The sequence below is a fragment of the Ursus arctos genome, unplaced genomic scaffold (assembly GCF_023065955.2).
Source record: "Ursus arctos isolate Adak ecotype North America unplaced genomic scaffold, UrsArc2.0 scaffold_32, whole genome shotgun sequence".
Classification (NCBI taxonomy): Eukaryota; Metazoa; Chordata; class Mammalia; order Carnivora; family Ursidae; genus Ursus; species Ursus arctos.
In genome coordinates this window covers 19,812,570-19,835,055 of record NW_026623008.1, presented here as the reverse complement: position 1 = coordinate 19,835,055, position 22,486 = coordinate 19,812,570, and the positions used below count along the sequence as shown (strand labels likewise).

General features: G+C 47.8%; 1 protein-coding gene across 7 annotated transcripts in view; it reads right to left on the bottom strand.

Annotated features, from left to right (window-relative positions):
• The window catches only part of WDTC1 (WD and tetratricopeptide repeats 1), a 67,945-nt gene that overhangs the window by 4,213 nt on the left and 41,246 nt on the right, over positions 1–22,486 (bottom strand). For 4 of the 7 annotated variants that reach the window (XM_026516928.4, XM_026516926.4, XM_044390394.3 and 1 more), the window contains 11 exons: positions 16,431–16,477; positions 15,926–16,037; positions 12,986–13,173; positions 10,454–10,636; positions 9,607–9,701; positions 9,079–9,194; positions 7,569–7,644; positions 6,880–6,988; positions 5,584–5,757; positions 2,274–2,509; positions 559–739 (listed from right to left, as the gene is read on the bottom strand). In XM_026516928.4, the coding sequence (XP_026372713.1) occupies positions 559–739; positions 2,274–2,509; positions 5,584–5,757; positions 6,880–6,988; positions 7,569–7,644; positions 9,079–9,194; positions 9,607–9,701; positions 10,454–10,636; positions 12,986–13,173; positions 15,926–16,037; positions 16,431–16,477 (1,517 nt within the window). Of the gene's footprint in view, positions 1–523; positions 740–2,273; positions 2,510–5,583; positions 5,758–6,879; positions 6,989–7,568; positions 7,645–9,078; positions 9,195–9,606; positions 9,702–10,453; positions 10,637–12,985; positions 13,174–15,925; positions 16,038–16,430; positions 16,478–20,954; positions 21,020–22,486 lie in introns of all 7 variants that reach the window. The other 3 variants (XM_057305423.1, XM_048222007.2, XM_044390395.3) reach the window with 3 other exon arrangements.

Genomic DNA, 22,486 nt, shown 5'->3' with positions numbered 1-22,486 from the left:
CCAAGCTCTGGGGCACCTGGGTGGCTTAGCTGGTTAAGCATCTGCCTTTGGCTCAGGTCATGATCCCAGGGTCCTGGGATTGAGCCCCAAGTTGGGCTCCCTGCTCAGCGGGAGCCTGTTTCTCCCTCTCCTCCCCGCTCATGATCTCTTCTTGCTATCTCTGTCTTTCTCTCTCAAATAAATAATATCTAGAAAGAAAGAAAGAAAGAAAGAAAGAAAGAAAGAAAGAAAGAAAGAAAAAAAGAAAACGAACGAACCAAGCTCTGGCACACGGAGACAGAGGGAGAGGAGGTAGGGATAAAGGCAGAGTCCAGGCCCCATGCTGGATGCTTTGTGGATTATCTCATTAATCCTCATTATGGCCCCAGGAGTGGGGATAGCCGGTTTCATTTTATAGATGAAGAGACTGAGGCCCACAGAGGTGAAGCCATTTGGTCAAGGATACAGAGGCAGAGCTGGGATTTGAGACTTTTCTAAAAGCATTATGCCCCCACCCCCCCACCCCCAACCTCCTGCTGCCAACCGGGCTGTGCCCTCCTCCTCTTCAGGGCCTCGGACCTGCCAAAGAAATTTGCCTCCTTGATATCCGTGGTGGTGTTGCAGTGGCCACAGTAGCGGAACTGGTAGTCGTAGCTTCGCTCCCGCAGCACCATCTCATCCTCCGAGATGGAGTCCTTGCGGCTCGTGCTACGGAGGCGGACAGGGCCGCCACCGCCACCACCAGCTCCCTTCTTCTCCTCTAGGGGCAGAGAGCAAGGAAAGGTGAGACCTGTCCCTCTCTCCCCTCCCCTACCTCGTGTCCACCCCTGGGGCCCTGTTTTCAGCCCAAGTGCTGACAACGTAGGGCTACCTGCCTCTACCCCTACCCTGGAAAGCTGGGAATGACTGTGAGGAAGAAGCATCTTTGGACCCAGCCCTTGAGGATGTTCAAGAGGGGACCTCGAATGCTAGGAGGGCCTTGGCTCAGGTCCCTGAATAATGTCTGGAAGCCCCAAGGATGCAGAGGCCCACGGTCTGTTTCCGTGGAGATAAGAGGCAGGGAGGGGAAGGTGAAGCACTGCTGAGAGCCTTGAAGGGATGATTTTTCTAAATAGATCTGCAGCTCTGAAGGCAGTAAGGTCCAAGTCCTTCCTCACTGGAAGGTGAGTTATAGATCCCAGATGAGGCAGGCACTGATTGGTTAAGTGCCTTGGGTAAAATCACAACAGTTTTCTCAGTGCCTTAAGAGTGCTTTGATTCTGCCTGCCTCAGGGCCTTTGCATGTGCTGGTCCCTAGGCCAGGAAGTCTTCACCTCCCACAGCTACACTTTGTATCTAGTTACCTCTTCTTCCTCATCCTTGTGATCTCAGATTGAACGTCTCCTCCTCCAGAACCCCAGCCTGACATCAGGCTCTGCCCCATGCACCTATCAGCCTCCCATGGCACTCATCACATTCTCTTTGTCCTTCATTGCTTGGTTCCTTCACTAGGGCTGTAAACTCCATGAATACAGAAACCCCATCTGACTTGTTCACAGCTATACACTCAGGACCCGGCACAGTGCCTAGCACGTGGCAGATGCTTGATAACTATTCAAACAAATGAATCAATTGCATGGTTAGTAAACTGCATAGGAGAGAGTTGAGGATCATGTCTGCCTCCAGTGAGTTCACGTTTCACCACAAATACCCAACTCACTCTCCGATGCTACTGCGGTGAGCTGGACAGGGCTTCGAATGCTCTCTGTGCAGGTAAGGCAGTGGGTGCAGGGAGGCTGTACTTTACATGGTTACCACATGGCAGAGCGGAGGTTGGATCCAAAGGTTCGACACCCCACGCACGAGGCATTTCTACCCTATACTGCAGCCTCTGCTGCAAGCATCCAAACTGGAATGAGTGCAACCCCCAGCTGCTGCCTCTTACTCAGATGTCCAGTGGAACAGCTAAGGCCCTTCTCTGTGAGCAGTGAGAAGGCCCAGCTGGAGCTATGCGGATGGCCTGACTGGGCTCAGCTTACTTCTGTTCTGAGTCCCAGGCATTACCCCAGGTGCTTTAAACATGCTACTGCTAATCCTCAACAGAAACCCTGGGAGGTTTCTATGGAAGGTTCTATCGCTCCCCCTTTACAGATGAGGAAACTGAGTCTCAAAGAGAACAAGTGATTGTCCCAAAGTCACATGATTTCTAAATCAGCCTCTGAATCCAGGCCCCTCTCAGAACCATGCCCTCTCCAGCATGTCATGGAGGACCTCAAACAGAAAGTGACAGCAACCCCTCCTCAGTGCCCACTCACCACCATCATTTTTGGAGAAGAGGGCTGCTGTGATGTCGCGGCCCAATGCGTCACAAGCGCTGCTGTGGGCCTGCTCCGGGAACTTCCCTTTGAAGTCATCCAGACACTCCAGGGCCTCAGCCACGTACTTGAGCTCAAAGAGGCAGCGAGCCAGGCGGAAGTGTGCCTTCAGGTGGCATGGGTTTAGGGAGATGGCCTTGAGGCAGTCTCTCAGGGCATCGTAGTGGTCACCATCCCTGGGAAGGCAGATGAGTGTGGCTTGGAGGTGGGGCAGCATGGCAAGCGAGGAGTCTACCCAGTCTCCTCTGCTTCCTGTGGCCACCTCAGCCCACCTCTGACAGATCTCAGGGAGAGGGTACTTGGAAATGAAAAGAACCCTGGCTCAGCGCAGGCCTTGCTCCCCAGAAGATAGAGTATGTTAAGGAGATGAGTCAGGAACCCTGAAGTCTTGGGGGGATGGGGGATGGATGGGTGTGTGTGTGTGTGTGTGTGTGTGTGTGTGTGTCTGAAAAAAACACAGTATCAGGCTGCCCTCTGCTGGGCACAGAGTACAACTGCACGCTGGCTCACCCCAGGCACCCGCAGCTCTGCAGCAGAAGGCCTGGCATCTTGCCCACCTCAGGCTCCCCAAGCCCTCCTTCTCTCTTCCTCCAACTACCTCCTCAAATCCCCCCGGCTGGTCTTCAAAGCCTTGGCCAAGGCAGGGGGCCCTCAAGGACAGTTCTGCGGTCTGGGTAAGGCAGAAGTGCCAGGCTGGGGACTCAGGGTCTGACCAGCAGGCAGCAAGCCCTCAGCCAGACCCCCCTCTGTCCTGGCTGACTGATCCACAGCAGCTGTGGCCTCTACCTCCCGGAGCTGAAGGATGGGGCCTGACAGACTGGCAGAGTCAGCTCTCTGGAAGCTGATGGCGAAGGGGGGTGTGCACGCCCAGAACTCCCAAATCATCCCCACTCACTTCTTCGACCTCCCAAAGCATGGATGAAGGGAAGTGGGGACAGTTTTTTGGGGGGGGGGTGTCAAAGGAGAAGTCCCTTGCTCTCCCACCCTGTGCCAGAATATAGGATACACCCCTCCAGCACCTTTCATCTGTTCCCACCTGTCGTTTGGAGAGCCAGACAGGTCACAGGAGCCACTTCTCCTTTGGTAGCTGTTTTTTTTTTTGTTTTTTTCCTTTCCCTGCTGGGCTGAGGTGGGCCTAGGCCCCAACGGTGCTAAGCAGCACTCCCCAGAGTTGATGCTCCTTCCACCAAGACACAGCTCACAACCCTCCTGCAGAGGGCCAAAACAGGCCCGACAGGGGCAATGTCCTCCTGACCCTCCCCTCCGACAGCACTCAGAGGGAGCATCCAGCCCTTGCAGCAGCCACGCTCAGATAGGAACAAGCAGTTCGCCAGTGTGGGAGCAGGCAGGGGACAGAGTGCTTTGAAGGCACGACCTGCGTCAGAACGACTGGCTGTGATGAAGGAGCAGGCACTGTTTGGAAACCCAATTACCACCTGCAAAGTGCCCCTCAGAGCTCCTGGAGAGAGCCAGACAGAGACCAACCAGGAGCCGGGGGGTGACAGCTCCCACTGCATCCAGGAGCAGATGGCAGCCCTGGAGAGACTGGCCTGGGACAGAATGTGACATTCTAGGGGTCACTGGCAGGCATGTGGGGATGGGGAGAGAGCAGGCTGGCCCCAGGGCATACCCATCCAGACTCACTGCCAGATCAATCTCCCTGAAAGGACAGCCCTCAGCACATCCCTCTCCTGCTCAAAACTCTTCAGTAAGCTGCCCATCATCCCACTGAATCCAGGCCAAAACGCCACCGCTCTGCATTCCAAGTCCTTCCCAGGCCGGCCCCAGGCTACCTCACAGACTCATCTCCTGCCAGTCCCTTCCAGAACCCTCTGCTCCAGCCAAATGGATTTGTTGTTCTGCAAACAAGCTCTTCTATCAGTCCCCCACCCCCACGCCTTTGTTCACACCATTCATCTCCCTGGGAATGTCCTTCCCCCATAATCCCCTCCTCCTTTTCATTTCCTTGCCTAAGTCTGCCCACACTTAAAGCCCATCAGACACCTCACCTTCCTGACACTTCCCTTACCCCAGTTAAAGTGACCTAACTTCTTTTAGTGCCCACAGCCCTTTACCTGACCACTCAGACTCACTGCTTCCTGCCTCTTGGATGATGATGAACCATGATCATGTCTTTGTCCTCTGTCCAGAGGCTGGGCACTCCAGAGCACAGGAACTCAAAGTGGAGAACTTTGTGTCCCTGGATCTAGTGCACAGTAGGAGTTCAGAGAACATGTCAAGGGCACCCATCAGCCTCTCTTAGCAAGAATGAAAGAGTGAAACAGCTCTCAGTCTAAAGCATGGATGAGGACACTGCATTCTACCCAACTCCTGAGACAGAGAGGCAAAATACTCAGGATGGCCCGCAAACCATCACCTCCTGGGTTAGGTTGCCATCTGAGCCTTTGGCAAACTCTTGATGCCTGAGAAGGCCTACGGGGGTAGCATCTTCCCAAACCCCCATCTACCATCCTGCTAACTTGGGTGGGTTTCTTAAGCTTCCCTCTCTGGCCTGCCTTGTTGCAGCCAGACGATGGCACACCAGCTGGCCTGTCTGTCTGGGCAGAGCCGACGGATGCCAGACGGAGCAGAAATGGCTGTGGGCCCAGCTCTATCCATCTCCAGTCCTGGCCCCGGCTGGGGGATGGGGTCTGCCTGCCTGCTTGCCTGCTGGTGCTGCAGGCAGAAGGGCTGGGAGCCCTGATGGTCTCCAAAGATAGCGGGTTCTTCGGGATATGGACCCACCCCTTTACCACCAGCCACTATGACCCCACATGACCCACAGCCAGCTTCAGATCTCTGGTATCTTGTTTGTGCTTGGTCCAATGGTCTAAGAGCAAAGGAAAGCACGCCCCAAGGTCAAGGAGCTGCAGAGTCATTTCAGACAGAGACCAACTGCCTCTTTCCTATCTAGCAAGAATCCCACTGCTCCTTCATGGTCCCAGTTCATGGCACAATTATCCAACAGTTGGGATTAAGCATTCTTTCAAGTCTTACTTGTCCAGTGGCCACATCACTTTATAACAAAACATCATGTTGCAGCTACTTGTGAACACGTGCTACTTCACTGTGAGCTTCCTTGGTGCTTGAGACTTCCCGACTTCTAGTCTGGAGGTAGGGAGGAGAAGCCTGAGCCTAAGGAGCCCTAAGAGGCAGTGGGATGTCACTACCACCTTCCGTGGAGGCCTCAGCAACTTGGCTCCATCAGGCCCCCTGCCTTCATCCCTCATCCTGGCCCAGGTCCACTCACCACTTGCGTTTCATGTAGGCAGCAGCTCGGTTCCCGTAGAGCATGGCATTGTGAGGGGCCCTCTGCACGGCTTTGCTGTAAAGCTGAATGGCCTGGGTCCACTGCTGGCAGGCAAAGGCCTCGTTGGCTTGCTGTTTCACACGCTCCAAGTATGGGGGCAGCTCTACCTGGGGGCTAAGGGGAAGGAGAGCCAAGTCAGGCCAGCCAAAGGAGGTCAGAGCAGCCTCTCAGGAAGTCTGCAGCCTTGCCTGAGGGCCACCAGTATTTTCTCGGTCCCTGGGATCTGCACTGTCATTTAGAAGAGGAGCACTTCTATCCTTGGCCTGGGTTACTGTAATAGATAATGGGCACAAGTTCAGATACTCTGAACCAGTGAAAAAGCAGAGGAACAGAAATGAAGTGGTCATGGACAGGTTAAAGGCAATTCTCTCTCTCTTTTTTAAAGTGAACTCTATGCCCTCAACATGGGGCTCGAACTTATGACCCCAAGATCAAGAGCTGCATGCTCCACTGACTGAGCCAGCCAGGTACCCCAAAGGTGATTCTATTCTATTTATTTGAGAAAGGGAGAGAGAGTGCGAGAGTGGTGAGCTCACACACGCAAGCGGGGAGTGGGCAGAGGGAAGAGAGAATCTCAAGCTGACTTGTGCTGAGTGCGGAGTCCAACACGGGGCTCAATTTAATAAGCCTGAGATCATGACCTGAGCCAAAATCAAGAGTTGGATGACTAACTGAGCCACCCAGATGCTCCCCAAAGGCAATTCTTGAACTTCTGGGCATGATAGTAGCTAACCACCTGCCTCCACACTGTGCTGAACCTTGTGACCACCCAAGTTCCTCCCATGAATCTCTTTATAGAGACTTCTGCTTCTCTCAAAGTTTAGAGGATTTGAATACCTCCACATCCAAAGCCCAGCATTGGGCCTGGCAGGGCATAGAATCCAAAAGATGGTATGGGACAAAGAAAAATATAATGGGGGAAGCCCATCTATGTGGAACATCTTTAAGAGAGAGCTCAGTACTAAGAGGCAGCTGGCCCCTGGGTCCTGACCCACTGATACCAAGGGACTGAAGCTTCAGTCTGAGCATGATAGGAATCCTACCAGGTAGGAGCAGTACTGGAACCACTAGCCACATCCAGAAATACTCCATTACTCCATTACATCCCTTGCCCCAGTCCCCAGACTCAGGTATGTGTCTGGATGGAAGGCTACGAGACATGCTTTTCCCTCCAATTATATTGTTAAGGCACCATAATTGTGACGGAGAGGGCTGGACAAGTCAGGCTGGCCTCACCTGACATGTCCCCTACTCTCCGGCAGCCGGAAGCCGTTGCTATGAAGGTGCAGGCCATTGGACACGCCGTTGGATACACCATTGGTGGACATCTTGCCGTTCTGAACTTCTGGCAGGGGTGGGGAAAAAGAACAGCAACAACTCAGGAGTTGTTCCTCATTGCTCCTCAACAGCCCTCCAGCTTCCATCAAGGATCTGATGGTTCCCCTGTGGGCCATTCTCCTGGGGTAAGATCCATTCCCAGAAAGCAAGTTCTGACAGACAGGCAGGCCCAATTGCATAAAGAAAAACCCTGTGCGCCCTCTGCTGGTTGGAGAGGGACACAGCTGCAACTTGGCATTATCCTTAGCTGGGTGTGGGGGAGGGAGGGAACACAGAGGTGCCTAAATCAACTGGAGGCCCCAGGAAGGAGTCAGTGAGGAGACTATTCCAGGACGAGAAAGGAAGGGCAACTACTTCAGGTCCCCAAGAGACAAGTCACGGAGAGAAATTGCTTTTTCAGAGGGAAGTCTTTGACAGATCTCTCTGACCTGTTAGCTTCCTTCTTACTGTACAGAGAGTGTTCCTTCAGAGAATCTAGTCCTTTTGGAGGATCGCAGCCACAGCACAAGGGAAGGGGCAGCTTTCTCAGCGAGGTGGCACAGGCTCAAGCTCCCCAGCAGAGACCCCTACCCCAAGAGAGCACTTACCCCCTGAGGAGTGGCATTTTCTAGGCAAGAGGAAGGTGTATGGCCGCTGCTTGTAAGTCAGGTCAAACAAATAGACCTAGAGTGGAAGGGTCAAGAAAAGAGACGGAGGCTGTGAGGTAAGAATGTGGCTGGCCAGGAACAAGGCCTTGGTGGCTTGATGGCTCTTAGGAACACAGTGAGTGTTGAGCAGGGAGCCATCAAGCAAGGCCAGGAGGGGTTCCTTTGGAGCAAACCTCAGGCAGGAACATCCTCCCAGTTCCCAGCCCTCAGGGTGGACTGCTTAAAGCACTGTCATTAATTAGAATCACATGTTTAAGTTGGAAAGGTCCTCAGAGGTCACAAAGCCAAATGCCTCATCTTACAGATGGGAAAACTGAAACCTCAGAGAAGGGAAGCAATTTGCCCAAAGTAATACTGCTACTTCTCTCAGTAAACATTATTATTATTTATTGTTTATTGAATTCTCACTTTGCTTTATTTTCAGCTCTGCTGAATGTTTTGTATGACTTACCTCATTTCATCCTAGAAAGAGGTACTTGTAAAGTGGTACCTCATAAAGAGGTACTATTATTGTTTTTTAGTTTATTGTTTTTAGTAATCTCTACACCCAACATGGGACTCTGGACTCTGAACTCACGACCCCAGGTATCAACAGTTGCATGCTCTTCCAATGGAGTCAGCCAGGTGCCCGAAGAAGTACTATTATTATTATCCCCTTTATAGATGAAGAAATATGGGCTCAGACTTTATTTACCCAGGGCCATAAAAGCAGCATGTGGCACAGCCGGGACCCAAAACCAAGCCTGGCTGGCTCTAAACCACACTGCCAGACTGCCTCTCTATTCATCCTTATGCTACCTTTAGGCCAGGTGATGCCTCAGCAATCTCAACTCAGGTGCTCGCCTGTTCTCCATCCCAGTTCCTGGTACAATCCACCTTGCCCTGTAACATCATCAACTGGTCCACTTGCCATGTCTCTCCTGTCGACCTGCACTGGATCATCTGTCTCCTTCATGTTTATAATAATGCTAGTCCCAGAGTAAGTGCTCAGTGAGTGTTTGCAGAATAAATGGATTTAAGCAAGGCTTACTAAAACTCCTGACCGAGAACACACAAACAGAAGGGTTAGTAACCTGCCATTATCAAGGAACGCTCCTACAGCTGGTCTTAACACACAGCCTGGCTCCGAGCCCCAGGGTTTCCTCCTAGGAAAATGAAGAATGAGGAAACTGAAACTAAGAATGAAGACACTCACAGTTCAAACCCACAGTACACAGAAGGCCAGCATTTGAAGACAGGTCTGTCAGTCCTAAGCTTAAGAAAAAGCCAAGGCCGGGGCACCTCTCTGGGCGTTCCAAAGCTGCCATGTTGCTCCTACATTTCACTATAGTCATTTACAATAAGGCTGTTGCTTCTTGTCTGCCTCATGGAAGTGGAAGTGAGGTATAAGCCCTGGCTGCGGAATGTGGGGTGGTGGTGGGGCAGAGCTGCCTTGGGCAGCCATACATACCTGCTCCCCTCCCATGTTGACCAGCAGCTCTGTGCCATTGGGGCTGAAGGTCACATAGGTGGCAACCAACACTCTCAGACGGTTGTTGTAATCAGGCAGCTTCACTGGCAGGTGACCTGTGGGGAGTAGCTAAGTTACCCTAATGTGAGGCTCCCCATCTCCCCCCAGAGGGGTAAGGAGATGTGTGAACCCAACCATTATCAATAATGATAGCAATTATCTTCATCATCAGAGCAGCTGCAAGTGTTGAGCACTTACTATATGCACTAGGCTGATTGCTTTATATACTTTATCTCATTTAATCATTATGACACCATTTTATGGAAAAGAAATTAAAACTCATAAAGGGTAAGTAACTTCCCAAACATCACAGGATGGCTGGTCAATGGCAGTCAGGATTAAAACCCACAACTGCCTTAATCTAAAATCCTTGCTCTTGACCACCATGCCATGCTGTCTCCCTGCACTGCCCCAGAGAGAGTCAGCACCCAGCCAAGAATTGGGGGCCAGAGCTGGACTGAGACTTACCTGCTACGTAATACTGGGCTGCACCATCCGGAAGGGGCTTCTGCCGGTCACAGAAGGTGTGGACACCTGCTGAAGGGCTCTGCTTCATGCTCTTCCTGGTGGGAAGGCACACCATATAGGTTATAACCCCTAGCACTACCCCTGGATAGACCAGACCACAATCCCGAGAGGAAAACCTAAATTTGTATCTCTGAAAGGAGGTACCTTTCTTCCTTACCTGAGCAACCCCAAAGTTTCACCAACTAGATAGCCATGGCCACATACATTACAGTGCTTTACAAGTAGATCCTATTGTCTTGGTCCTCATGTCCACCCTATCATCCCCATTTTACAGATGATGAAGCTAAGGTTCAAGGTCCACTCCAGGTCACGTAGTGTGTGAGGAGCAGCAGTGGTCCCCCAAACCCACAAACGAAAGTAAAGCAGGCCAGACATCCCTGCACCTGTCCCAGGAGTCGAATGAAAACCCAGGCTGGCAAAGCCTCTCAGGTCTGGGACTTATGTGGAGGTTCTGAGTATATTCTATGTTGGTTTAAAATAAATAAATAAATAAATAAATAAATAAATAAAGTGTACAAAAAAGAAATTACATGCACAAGGTTATAACTCTGTACAAATACTCAGAGAACGAGCAGAAAATATTATACACAGTGATTTCTTTCAGGTGGTGGATTATGGGTAGTTTCTTCATTACACTTTCTGTATTTTCCAAAACAAGCATGGATTAAATTTTTTTAAAAAATCACAAAACTTAACAAGCCCACCTAAAAAAGAAGAGGGCATGGAATGAGGGAAAGGAGCAGCAGGTTCCCCGGGACTTGCCCACAGGAGGCCGAACTATTCATACCTGTGGTTATGGATCATGCGAATGTCATAGAGCCTCACAAAGGGCCCACTGGCCCCTACTGCCAGGCAGTTGTTGTCCTGGGGGTTGACGGTGAGGCACTTGGCCTCCACCAGCTGGCCACAGTACTCTGTCAGGTCAATCAGCACCTCCGAGTGTTTGCTGTTCTCCCGAAGGTCATACTGGCTGTGAGAGAGGACAGTGTTAGGGGAGGGGGGTTGGGTCCTCCTGTGAGGCAGGAGAGAAGCTAAGGCCTTGTTGTTATACAAAGGGGTTGGGAGCAGCTCTGACCTGTTCCTCAATAATAACAATGTCAAAAACTATTATTTTTTTTTTAAGATTTTATTTTTAAGTAATTTCTACACCCACCACGGGCCTTGAACTCATGACCCTGAGATCAGAGTTGCACACTCCTCTGACTTAGCCAGCCAGGCGCCCTGAAAAACCCTTCCCATTTCTTGAGTGCTCACTGTGGGCCAGGCACCTGAAATAGGCTTCTCACACAATCTGTTTTATTTCTTAATAACTCCTTAAGATAAATATTACTGTAACGTTTTTTTGTTTTTACAGATGTCAGTGATGTGGATATTAGGTACTATTACTACTGATTACTAACAGCGAGAAATTGCTTTGTGTCCAGTACTGTCCTTAAGTGTTGTACATGGATTATCTAATTAAATCCTCATGCCACTCCCAGGTACCATCAGAACACTGAGGCTGAAGGCAGGTAAACAGCCTGTCTGGGATGACACTCCAGTAAGTGTGAAGCTGGGACAGCGCAGGGCTGGGGAGACAGCCTTTCACCACCTGGCTCTGCTCCTTAACTCTACTTCTAATCAGTATGAAGGTGACAGAAAAGAGAATCCAGAGGTTGCCTAAGAGCTATCTAGAAACACTCATCGTCAAGACAAGCCTGAGTCCCACTCAGGGGGTAAAGGTCATGCCAGATATCCCTGGCAGTAGCACACCCCTCACCGCAGTTTGGGGGACTGCTGTGCTGCTGATACACAGGCAGAGAGAATGGGGAATGTCCGCCGTGTGCTCACCCACCTCCTGCCTAGGCATGGGCAATAATCTCCAGCCTGTCCGCCTTACCCTTCTAAGCCAACCTCCCCAGATTGCTCTTCCTAAAATACTTGTTACATCACTCTCCTGCTCAAAAAACTGCAGAGATTCCTCAAAACTTCTAGCATGAGTTTACTGTTAGTTTACTTTTACCAAACTCCTCAGTCTGGTTTCCAAAACCTGATTTCACACCAACCTTGTTCCTCACTTTTCTACCCGCGCCAATTACAACTATTCCCTATGTGGCTTATCTACCCATGCCTTCACAGAGTCTGCTCAAGTTGGGGAGTCCACTCTGCTTTTCCTTGCCCATCCAAATCCTGTCTATTCTGGAAGGCCCATTGTATGCTCACCTTCTGCTAGGACAGCTCCAACCCTAGACGCTTAGCCTCTACCTGCTGCCCTGGCACTTTGTACCTGCCACCGACCAAAGTGCTTTCTGTCTTCCAAGTACTATCCTAAGGTTTTACAGGCACTATCTTGATTTTAATGCTCAGGCCAACAAAGGAGTTATTATGGTAATTCCCATCACAGATGAAGAAACTGAGATTCAGCGGTAAAGTGACTTGCCCCAAACACTGAGTGACAGAGGTAGGACTTGATCCCAGGTCTGTCTTGACATCGCTGCCCTGTTTCTGACTGCTGTTTTATAGTTCATGCATGATTTAGGCATCTCTCCTCCTTTGTAACAGGGAAGAGGGCACAAAGTCCTGTAAGAACTCAAGGGAGGCATTAAAGCAGGTTGGGGAGATAAGGAAAAAGTTCTAAGGTCACCTCTGAAGAAAGGAGTTAAGGGCAATGAGACCATTTTAGGATGAAGGGCAGTAGAGGCAAAGGTGTGACAATCTAGGCCACTGGAAAGGGGGAAAGTCCACTTGACCATTTCTGGCTGGCTACCCCCTTCTCACACATATGCCCTCCGAGCAACTATTTGAGAGAAATGTACCAAGCACCTCTACGTGCTAGGCACAGTGTGGGCTCTGGGAACACGACCAGGATGGGAGAGCTGGAGCTGCTCTGACAGTTCACCGTTCGGTGAGTGATACAGACAAAAAGATAAACCAACATGTAAATAAAATTAAAACTACAGATGGTGACTGGAGTTATAGAGGATACAATTAGTGTGCTGAGACAGAATAACGCGGGGGGGTGTGTGTGTGGATATATATACAGGGAACATCAAATGTGAAAGCCCAGAGGAGGCCGACTCCGTGTTGGTGAGAGTAGGCTGCCAGGCCTGAATGTCGTGTAGGAGAGTGTAAAGAGTGGGGAAGAGGAGAGCAGGACAAGCAAATGTTCCCAGTTGTATGTTCACAGACAAGCACCCTGGGCAGACAAATGACGCTGGAACTTGCTGAAGGGAAGGAACCAGACCTGTGGAAGGAAGCAGTAGGGAGAGATGGGATGCAGAGCTAACATGCAGTGGGAGAAGGGGAGGCACAGGCCCCCCTCCATGCCTCAGGCCCTTACCGGATAAGCCCATCCTCAGCAGCACTCCAGAAAGTGTTGGGCCACATGGGCGCTGTGGCGATGCGTTTCACCCGGTTTGTGTGGTCTCCAAACATGTGGATTGTTTCCTTTACTGTCAGGTCGTGGACATGCACTTTGGAGTCGGCTGCCCCCGTGATCAAGATGCGGTCCCCAGCATGAGGCAGGAACTGCTCCAGAGAGATTGAAGAAGAGATTGGCAGGCAGTGGGGACAGGGCTGGCCAGGAAAGAAGACTAGCCTGGATGTTAGCACCCTCTTTCCTTCATATTGTGTAAGAAAATGAGCCCATCCAAGACAGTCCACTAAGAAAACTGGATCTCCAGCATCAGCCCACAGGCTTACAGGTCAAAATTGGGACATACACCTTTACTTCGCTGGAGAAGTCCTGACTTATGCCAAACTAGACTACCTAAGGAAACCTCTTCCTCTGATTCTTCCCCAGGTAAGAGCTGAGTGGATAATAGTCATAGCTGTTACCATTTACTAAACATTTACCATGTGCTGGATACCTGGGCACGTACCTTATCCTATTAATATTTAAAATAACCCCCTTAAAATTGAAGTTCAGCACAAGTCTGTCTGATTCTCATATGTGTATTGCCTCATGAGGACTAGCTGATAACCTGAGATTACGTAACGAATTAGCCTTAAAATGAAAGGGACCTCCACCAGTGTTTTAAGAAGGAAGTAGTATTTTAGGTTGGTTCAAATATTTCTGGAGAACAATCTGGCAATAGGGAACAAAGAAAAACTGTTTCTTTTAACCCCAAACTTCCACTCCTGAGAAATAATTCTATTAGAAAAAAGGGACCTGTGCAGAAATGCTCAGAGCAGCATTCCTCATAATACCAAATACTGGAAATGGCTCAAATGTTGGACCCCGGGGAAGGGTGGGGCATCAGGAGGAAACGTCTCCATGCAGCTACTATAAAGAACGAGAACCCCACCATTCAGATGAAGTTGAGAATAAAATATTCCAGATGACATGCGGTAAGAACAAAACAGCCATAAATATAGCTTTGAACAGTAATTTTTAAAAAGTGTGCAGTTTTATCACCTACCTTTGAGGACAAAAAGTATTTGGGTATGCTGTTAGTTGACTTTTTCTCTTCTTTCTTGAGTTCAAAAAATTTAATTGTCTTCTTTCTTAATTGAAAAGTTTCTGCCAACCCACAACAAGGCTGAACGGGCATTTAAAGAGCTCATGTCCTACTTGACTGAATTGTTCATGAAAGAGCAACAATTCACTCTTTCAATTCACTCTTTCAACACACTATTCTCTAATGGCTCACCAGGAAAAGGGCTAGATGAAATAGACAGAATTTAATCCTGTCTGAAGACAGCAATGTACTTCATGCACAACAGAAATGACTAGGCGAGCTCTTGAGGACAAGTGCCACACTCATCACACACTGTAGTTGCCACCAGGGGGAGCTTGTGCGTTAAATAAAAATATGAGTAGTGTTACTACCCGAAGAGAGAAGAATCCTTTTTTACACTTTTCACAGAAGAGGAGGCTGAGGGTCTGTGAGTATAAGTGCCTTGCCCCAAGCCTTACTATTAGCGAGTATCAAGACCACTGTCAAATTCCAGTTTCTGAACTCAACATTTTGTGCTCTATGATGCCGAACTGATGGCACAGGTCCCTTTCCCGGATCCCACTCTACAGATTCAACTGAACCTAACACTTTTCAGGGGAAGAAAACAGTCTCTATTTGCCATGCAAGAGGTGAATCAGCATTGTTCTGTCTCTAAAATTGCAGAAAATCATCTAGGATTGGTCCCTGGAGGTGAAAATCAAAGCTCGGGAAAGAGGCAGAGTTTAGGGAAATAAGTAGGTTCTCAGCTCTCAAATCTATCTTCTTCATGTATCTTGTAATTCTTCTGATATTAGTTAGGAAAATATTTCTTAGATTAGTGAGGCTTTCTCACATACATCCATTATAGAATTTCAGGGCTGGAAAGGTCCTTAAAGGTCATTTCCTCCAAACTTAAACCCGGCAGATAAGTTCCTGGTGTGGAGAGTACCTCAATGCTTGGACATCTACTACATTCTCAAAGGGCCCATTCTACCTTTTCCAAACTGCTCTAAGCATTAGACCCCTCCTCGCTTTCATCAGGTCCACATTTGCTTCTGGGGACTTAGAGCCACCAATCCCGTATCTGTTCTCTGGGACCAAAAGGCAAAAGTTTCACGTCATTTCCACTTACAGGGCTTCAGAGGTCTGAAGACACTTGCAAGTCCTGTTCCCACCTCTCCTCAGTTCAACTTCCACCAACAAATCAGTAGCTCGAACACAGAATAGCTAAAAGCACCTGTGGCAGGTGCCTTTTTACAATCATCTCACTGAACTATAATATTAAGCCTATGGACTGCTGCTTCCCTTTTAAAATTAAAGGATTATTTCCTCACTTACTCATGAATCCGGGGGGTTTTCCTAAGATACTTCATATTTAGAGATGAGTCAAGGGGCTCAGAGAGGTCAGGTGACCTGCCTATGTCACACAGCTTCTAAGAGGCAGGTAAGGGGGTCAAACATAGGTCTTCCTGCTATCTAAGTTCATGCTTGGAACCATACCACCCAACATCACCACTCAAATAAATATAAATTCACCTAGAGCTGGCCTTGTGGCTCTAAGTGAGGAAGCAGAACACGGAAAAGAGATGGGGTTTCAGGAATCACAGTCAGATGCTCAGATCACAAAGGTGTCTGTAACCCCAGGGGGTGTGTGGGATACAAGTGGGCAAATACAACCATGTGCACAGGGTGGGAACGGGACTTATAAGTGTCTTCAGACCTCTGAAGCCCTGTAAGTGGAAATCACATGAAACTTCTGCCTTTTGGTCCCAGAGAACAGATGTGGGATTGGTGGCTCTAAAGTCATGCCTTTTACTTGTTCTGTGCCTTATCCTGCTCACCTTGACAGAGAAGATATTTGCCGTGTGTCCTGTGTGCATGGAGAGCAGCTTCTTATGGTGCAGCGGGTCCCACACAATCGTGTGCTGGTCATCGGAACCAGAGGCCAGCAAACTGCAAGCAGAATGAAGGGTTCTGACCTCTCTTCAAGTTCGCAGGCCCCGCTCCCCTACCCCATGTCCCCTGTTCAAGCCACACAGAGTGGGATGAATAGGAGATATCGCAGAATTCAAGGTTATCTCGTAAACATTAGCTGAGTCTCTTCTATTTTGTCCTAAGGATCTCTCATTATTCCTTAAATGCATTAGATTATCAAAAAAACAGGGTTTGGGCGGTCATCCAATTCACTGTTCAACTGTGTGTTGATAATGATGGACTAAACTTAAGTACACAGAAAAGAGCAGCAGTCTCTTTCCCTTAGATCTACTAAGGAGGAGGTAAGTCCCCTCTCCCAGCCTCCCCACTTCCATCTCCAGCACCTTCTTAGGTGCTCTAGCTCATACTCACTCTCCTTTCTCGTTCCACTCCAAACAGTTGACACATCCTGAGTGACCCTGGGGGAGCAAATGGAAAGGGACAAGAAGAGAGCCAGTTAGAGGTGCTCCTGGGGGAACCCAACACCAACAAGTAGAACTAAACAGGTCAACTGGCCTTTTCATCATTAGTGTTTTCCTGGTGCATGTGAGTGACCAGAATTGAATTACACTGCCTAGTATCTTATAATACATAAAGTACTTTCATAATCATGATCTCACTTAATACTGAACACCTGAGCCTGTTTTTTAATTTTTAATTTTTTAAAAGATTTTATTTATTTGAGAGAGAGAGAGACAGTGAGAGAGCACAAGCACAGGGAGCGGCAGAGGGAGGGGGAGAAGCGGGCTCCTCACTGAGCAGGGAGCCCGACGCGGGGCTCGATCCGAGGACCGGGGGGCTCGATCCCAGGACCCTGAGATCACGCCCTGAGCCAAAGGCAGATGCTTAGCTGACTGAGCCACCCAGGAACCGCCACCTGAGCCTTTTAGAGGGCAGGTTTCATCGATCCTATTTTGCAGAAAAGTAAACCGAAGTTCAAAGTAAGCGGTGGAAGTGAGATCCAAACAAATTTCTGCTCCTACCACTAAAAGGGACATGTCCCCTTCCAGGGACATCCCCTCAGCCACAGAAAATTTGCCCAGAGGAGTATCTGACCCAAAGGCAGCCAATAAACTAGAAGGCTGATCTTTCAACCATTTGGCATATATTTAATTTGTCAAGCACTCACTGCATGCATATTAGGTATTGTTTAGACACTGGGGATACAGCAGTGTAGAAAACAAAGTCCCTGATCTTCCGGAGCTTACTTCAGGTAGGTGGAGCCTGGTATAGTAAGGTTAATTGGGACAGAGTCTTGAACTTGGGGGTCTGAATTAAGAAACATGGAGAGAGTGAGGCAGTTACCAACAGACACTGAAGGTGAAAGCATGCACAGAGAGAAATCATGGTAAAGCTAGCGCAATGAGGAAACAGAACCCATGAAAAGCAGAAGGTATAAAGTGGCAGAAGTGAGTCCTACATGGGAGAAGGAAGAACAAGTCACTAGGCATTCCTATATACTGTTTTCTGTTCTCCCACCCTCCTTCCTTCCTAATGGCACCTAGATTTTCATTTACTTATCTCCCTGTGCTTCAGCAAGTGTTTCAGCAAGTATAAATCCATTGTCCTTGCCATACTGATAGGTTTAGGAACTTAGGCCTTAGCCAAACTGGATATGGCATTCACTTGGGCACAGCGATTGGCTCAGAAGTAAGCCTGTGACCCCAATCAGATGCCAGGGGCACAGCTGCTGGGAGGCTTCTGGAAAAGGAATTTCTTCATTCTCAGGAGCCAGTCTATGAGAGAGACGCCTTTCTTCTTTCGGATGTTGGGTGTATGGATGTGACAACTGGAATTGCCACACAAGGGCAGCCAGTCTGAGAGTGAGTCCACTCTCAGCCCAGTCAAAGGGAATCATACAAAAATGGAGCAAGAGTGATCAGAGTAACCAATACTGATGCCTACTCTACTGCATTTCCAGTTAAGTGAGACACTCAGTTCATTATTGTTTAAGGTCATTTGACTTGGGCTGTTACTTGTGGCCCACAGCATGCTAACTGATTGCTCCAACTCAGGTCCCAGTTTATGGGTACTTCCTTCAAGACGCCTTTCTTGTCCTGTAAATTTGGGAAGGAGGCATACCCTTCCTTGTGGGCTCCTCCTGTCACACTGGATTATGGCTCTGTGTTGACATGATTGTCTGCTTCACTACACTGAGCCCTGAGAAAGCAGACTTTGTGTCTTATATTCATTGTATCCCCAAGGCCAGATACAGAGCCCGGCACATATCTGTTGCCTGAATGAACAAATGGATCCAGCAGGACTAGTAGGAAGGATCGAGAGATATGAACAAATCTAATTCCCCAACTACCTGGTTATGTTTATTTTATTTCTTAAGATTTTATTTATTTATTTGAGGGAGAGAGAGACAGAGAGTGAGCGAGTGTGCACAAGTAGGGGGAGGAGCAGAGGCAGAGGCTGAGAGAAGCAGACTCCCTGCTGAGCAGGGAGCCTGATGTGGGGCTTGATCCTAGGACCCTGAGATCATGTCCTGAGTTGAAGGCAGAGGCTTAACTGACTGAGCCACCTAGGCGCCCCACCCCCCCAACTATCTGGTTAGAAATGCTTTTCTTCTGCTTCTCCTTCCCTCTTACCCTTTGTCCTATAAAGAATCTCATCTGGGTTGAACCACATTTCTTTCCCGGTTCTGCACTTACGTGCATTCACTCTCTTCAGACTTGTCAGATCACTTGCTGACCCGTGCCTCTCTCACATTCCCATGGCACTTGGTTGAAATCCCCACACATGGCTCTGGTCACTCTTTTTGGGTCAGAGTAATTTCTGTCCTCAGTGGTTTCATTTTCCTACTAGGATGTAAATCACTGTGCCTGGGGTCACGTCCATAGCTTGCACTCTTGCAGAGTACCAAAGGCCTTAAGTGATCGCCACTTTCTAAGGGCTTACAAAGACCAGGGCACAGTGCTAAGTACTTGTGGTAGGCAGAAAAATGGCCCCGGTGTCTGTGTTCTGATCCTCTGGAACCTATGAATATGTTATGTTTGGTGGCAAAGGGGACTTTGCAGATGTGATTAAAGTTAAGGTCTTTGAAACGGGGAGAGTATTCTAGATTATCCAGGTGGTCCCAATATGATTACGAGTCCTTAAAATCAGAGAACCTTTCCTGGCTGCAGAAACTAGAGAGATGTAGGCGTGAAGGGATTTGTCCTGTGATTGCTGGCTTTGAAGATGGAAGAAGGGGCTTATGGGTCAAGAAATGCAGCACCCTCTAGGAGCTGGGAACTGCAAAGGAACGGATTCTACCCTACAGCCTCCAGGAGGAACACAGCCCTGCCATGACCTTGCTTTTAGCCTGGTGAGACCTAGGTCAGACTTCTGATCTACGGAATTGTGAGATAATAAATTTGTGTTGTTTTGAGCCACTAAGTCTGTGGTAATTTGTTACGGCAGCAATAGGACACTGATACAGCACTCTGTATCCATCCTATTTATGAAACAGGTATCACTACTCATTTCACAGATAAGAAAAGCAATGCTCAGAGAGGTTAGGTAACCTGCTGTGATCCTGTAATTTATAATAAGAAATACATATTTGGTCTTCTTCCCCATTTCTGAGCCCCTAAAGCCCCTGGGATTTCCTAGTGATAACACAGGAAAAGATATCTTGATGTTCACAACAAATCCCTTTCAACCACACCTGAGTTTATGTAAATGAAGTGATTTTTGGAAAGCACCTAAGGATGGGGGCTGGTTGCCAGAGGAACCAACCATATGATTGGGGGGTTAGAACTTTCAGTCCCAGGGGCGGCTGGGTGGCTCAGTTGGTTGGGCATCTGCCTTCGGCTCAGGTCATGATTGCAGGGACCTGGGATTGAGCCCCACGCTGGGCTCCTTGCTCAGCAGGGAGCCTGCTTCTCCCTCTCCTCCCTGATCGTGCTCTCTGTCACTATCTGTCTCTGTCTCTCTCAAATGAATAAATAAAATCTTAAAAAAAAAAAAAAAAAAAGAACTTTCAGTCCCATTCCCCAGAAGTCAGAGAGGAGCTGGAGGTTGACTAGATCACCAATGGACAATGATTTAATCAATCATGCCTATGTAATGAAGCCTCCACAGAAACCCAAAGAACAGGGTTCAGAGATCTTATGCATCAGTAAACATGTGGAGATTTGGCAGAGAGTGGCACATTCCAAGAGGGTGTGGTGCAACGGGCGGCGGGGTCTTACAGGACTAACCCTTAACCTGTGCAATGAATGTGACGCTATCTGTCTCCAGACTGATAGTGTCAGAATTGAGTTAAATTGTAGGGCACCCATTTGGTGTTGGAGAATTGCTTGATGGTGTGTAAAAAGAAACAAAACCCCACAAACACTGGCCCTGCCTAATGTGGCACCACTGAAGTGAGGACAGGAAGCAGGATTTTAACTTGAGAGCCTGAGCTCTTAAGTACTGTCTGAGAAATGGATGAACGCCTCTAGAATTACTGTATTTGTCTCCAAGTCAGTAACCCATCTAAAGTACAGAAGACAGAGGACAGAGTAGACAAATATGATACTTGTGATTAATTTCCAATGGTAAAAACTAGCTTACAGGTGGGTAACTGAGAGTATAGAGAGAAAGCTCAAACCAGATTCTACAAAAATACAAAGTAACTATTGACAAAAAGTATTAATAAAGGGCTTTATAAGTTAGAACACCTGCTTGGGAAGCTACTTTATAAGGAACAGAGTATTTAAGAGGGGTTATTTTGGCCTTGATAACTAAGGCTGGCTTAGATATATGGTCACAATCTGCAATTACATTGTGGAATACAATGGAAGAAAATATGCCTAAGACATATCAGAACTAAAGTGTGAGTAAAAAATAAAGGGATAAAACCTCAAACTTTTAAGGAAGTGAGAAGAGGGACTGCTTAGATATGGCTCCTAGAGAGGAACAGACCTTTGTGTGCCTCCCCGGACCCTTGGAAATACTGCTATTTAGGGTGAGCTTTGCACATCAGGGACCTAGAGGAAACAGAAAGTGCACAAAGAGAGAACCTGCAAGAAAAGTTTTAAATCTCACACTCCAAGTTACAACCTCTCAGTTTCTGTTTAACTTTGTTAAATATTGATTATAATTACTATTTATTATAAGTCCTTATAATTTGCTGGGAGTGTGGTATATGGGCGGAGGAGGAGGCAGGAAGAAGTATTTTACCCTAACACTGTTCAGAATTTTAGGTGCACAATGCTGATAAAAAGCAAATGGACTTTTAGTGGGTTTTATTACTGCTTTTAAATTCTTTACAGACTGTGTACCCCTTATAGCCTGTAGTACAGCCCACCTTCGTATGCCACCAGTAGGTAGAATGCTAGGCATTAATATACATGATCTCATTATCACTCCCTTTCCATAGGTAAGACTAAGTCTCAGCAATACAAAATAACTTACCCAGGGTTGCACAAATTATAAACATCAGAGCCCAGCTCGGAGTTCAGGTCAATATAACTCCAAAGTACTTCTCTGGCTATGCTGGATACCTCAGATGTCATGCTTATTAGTGCCCATTTAAAAAGAGATCTTATTGCTACCATCACCTTAAAGACTATTTGGCAGTTTCATGTAAAGTTAAGCTTGTATCTACCCAAGACCCAGAAATTCCATTCCTAGGTAATTATTTGAAAGAAATTAAAACATTTGTCCACACAAAGACTGACATAAGAATATCCATAGATGCTTCTCCAGGAGCACCTGGTTGGCTCAGTTGGTGGAGTGTGCGACTCTTGATCTTGGGGTTGTGAGGTGGAACCCCACGTTGGGTATAGAGAGTACTTAAAAATAAAATCTTAAAAAAAAAGTAAAAGCTCCAAACTGGAATTAACCCAAACGGTCATCAACGGAAAAGGGATAAATAAAATACAGTCTATCCACACGGTGGAATACTACTCAGCAATGAAAAGGAATGGACTATAGATACATGCAACAACATGGATGAAACTCAAAAAACATTATGCTAAGCAAGAGAACCCAAACACATGCAAAAATATACTATCTAATTCCATTTACATTAAGTAAAGAATAGGCAAAAACTAATCTTTGGAGACAAAAGCCAGAAAGTGGTTGTTCTGAGATAGGAGGGCTGACTGGAAAGGGTACCGTGAGAACTTTCTATGGTGATGGAGATACTTTACAATTTATTGCAGATGAGTAGTTACACAAGTGTCAAAACTCACCCAACTCAATACTTGAGACCTACGCACTTTATTTTTGTGTAAATCATACCTATTTCAATAAAGAGAGAAAAAAGGTAATAATAGCAACAGTAATAGTTGGTATGTACTGAGCACTATCTCACCATGTACCAGGGACATTACTGTGCCCTTCATATATGCTTTATTTTTATTTATTTTTTAAAGATTTTTATTTGAGAAAGTGAGCAAGAGAGAGCACAAGCAGGGGGGAGTGGCAGACAGAAAGGGAAAGGGAGAAGC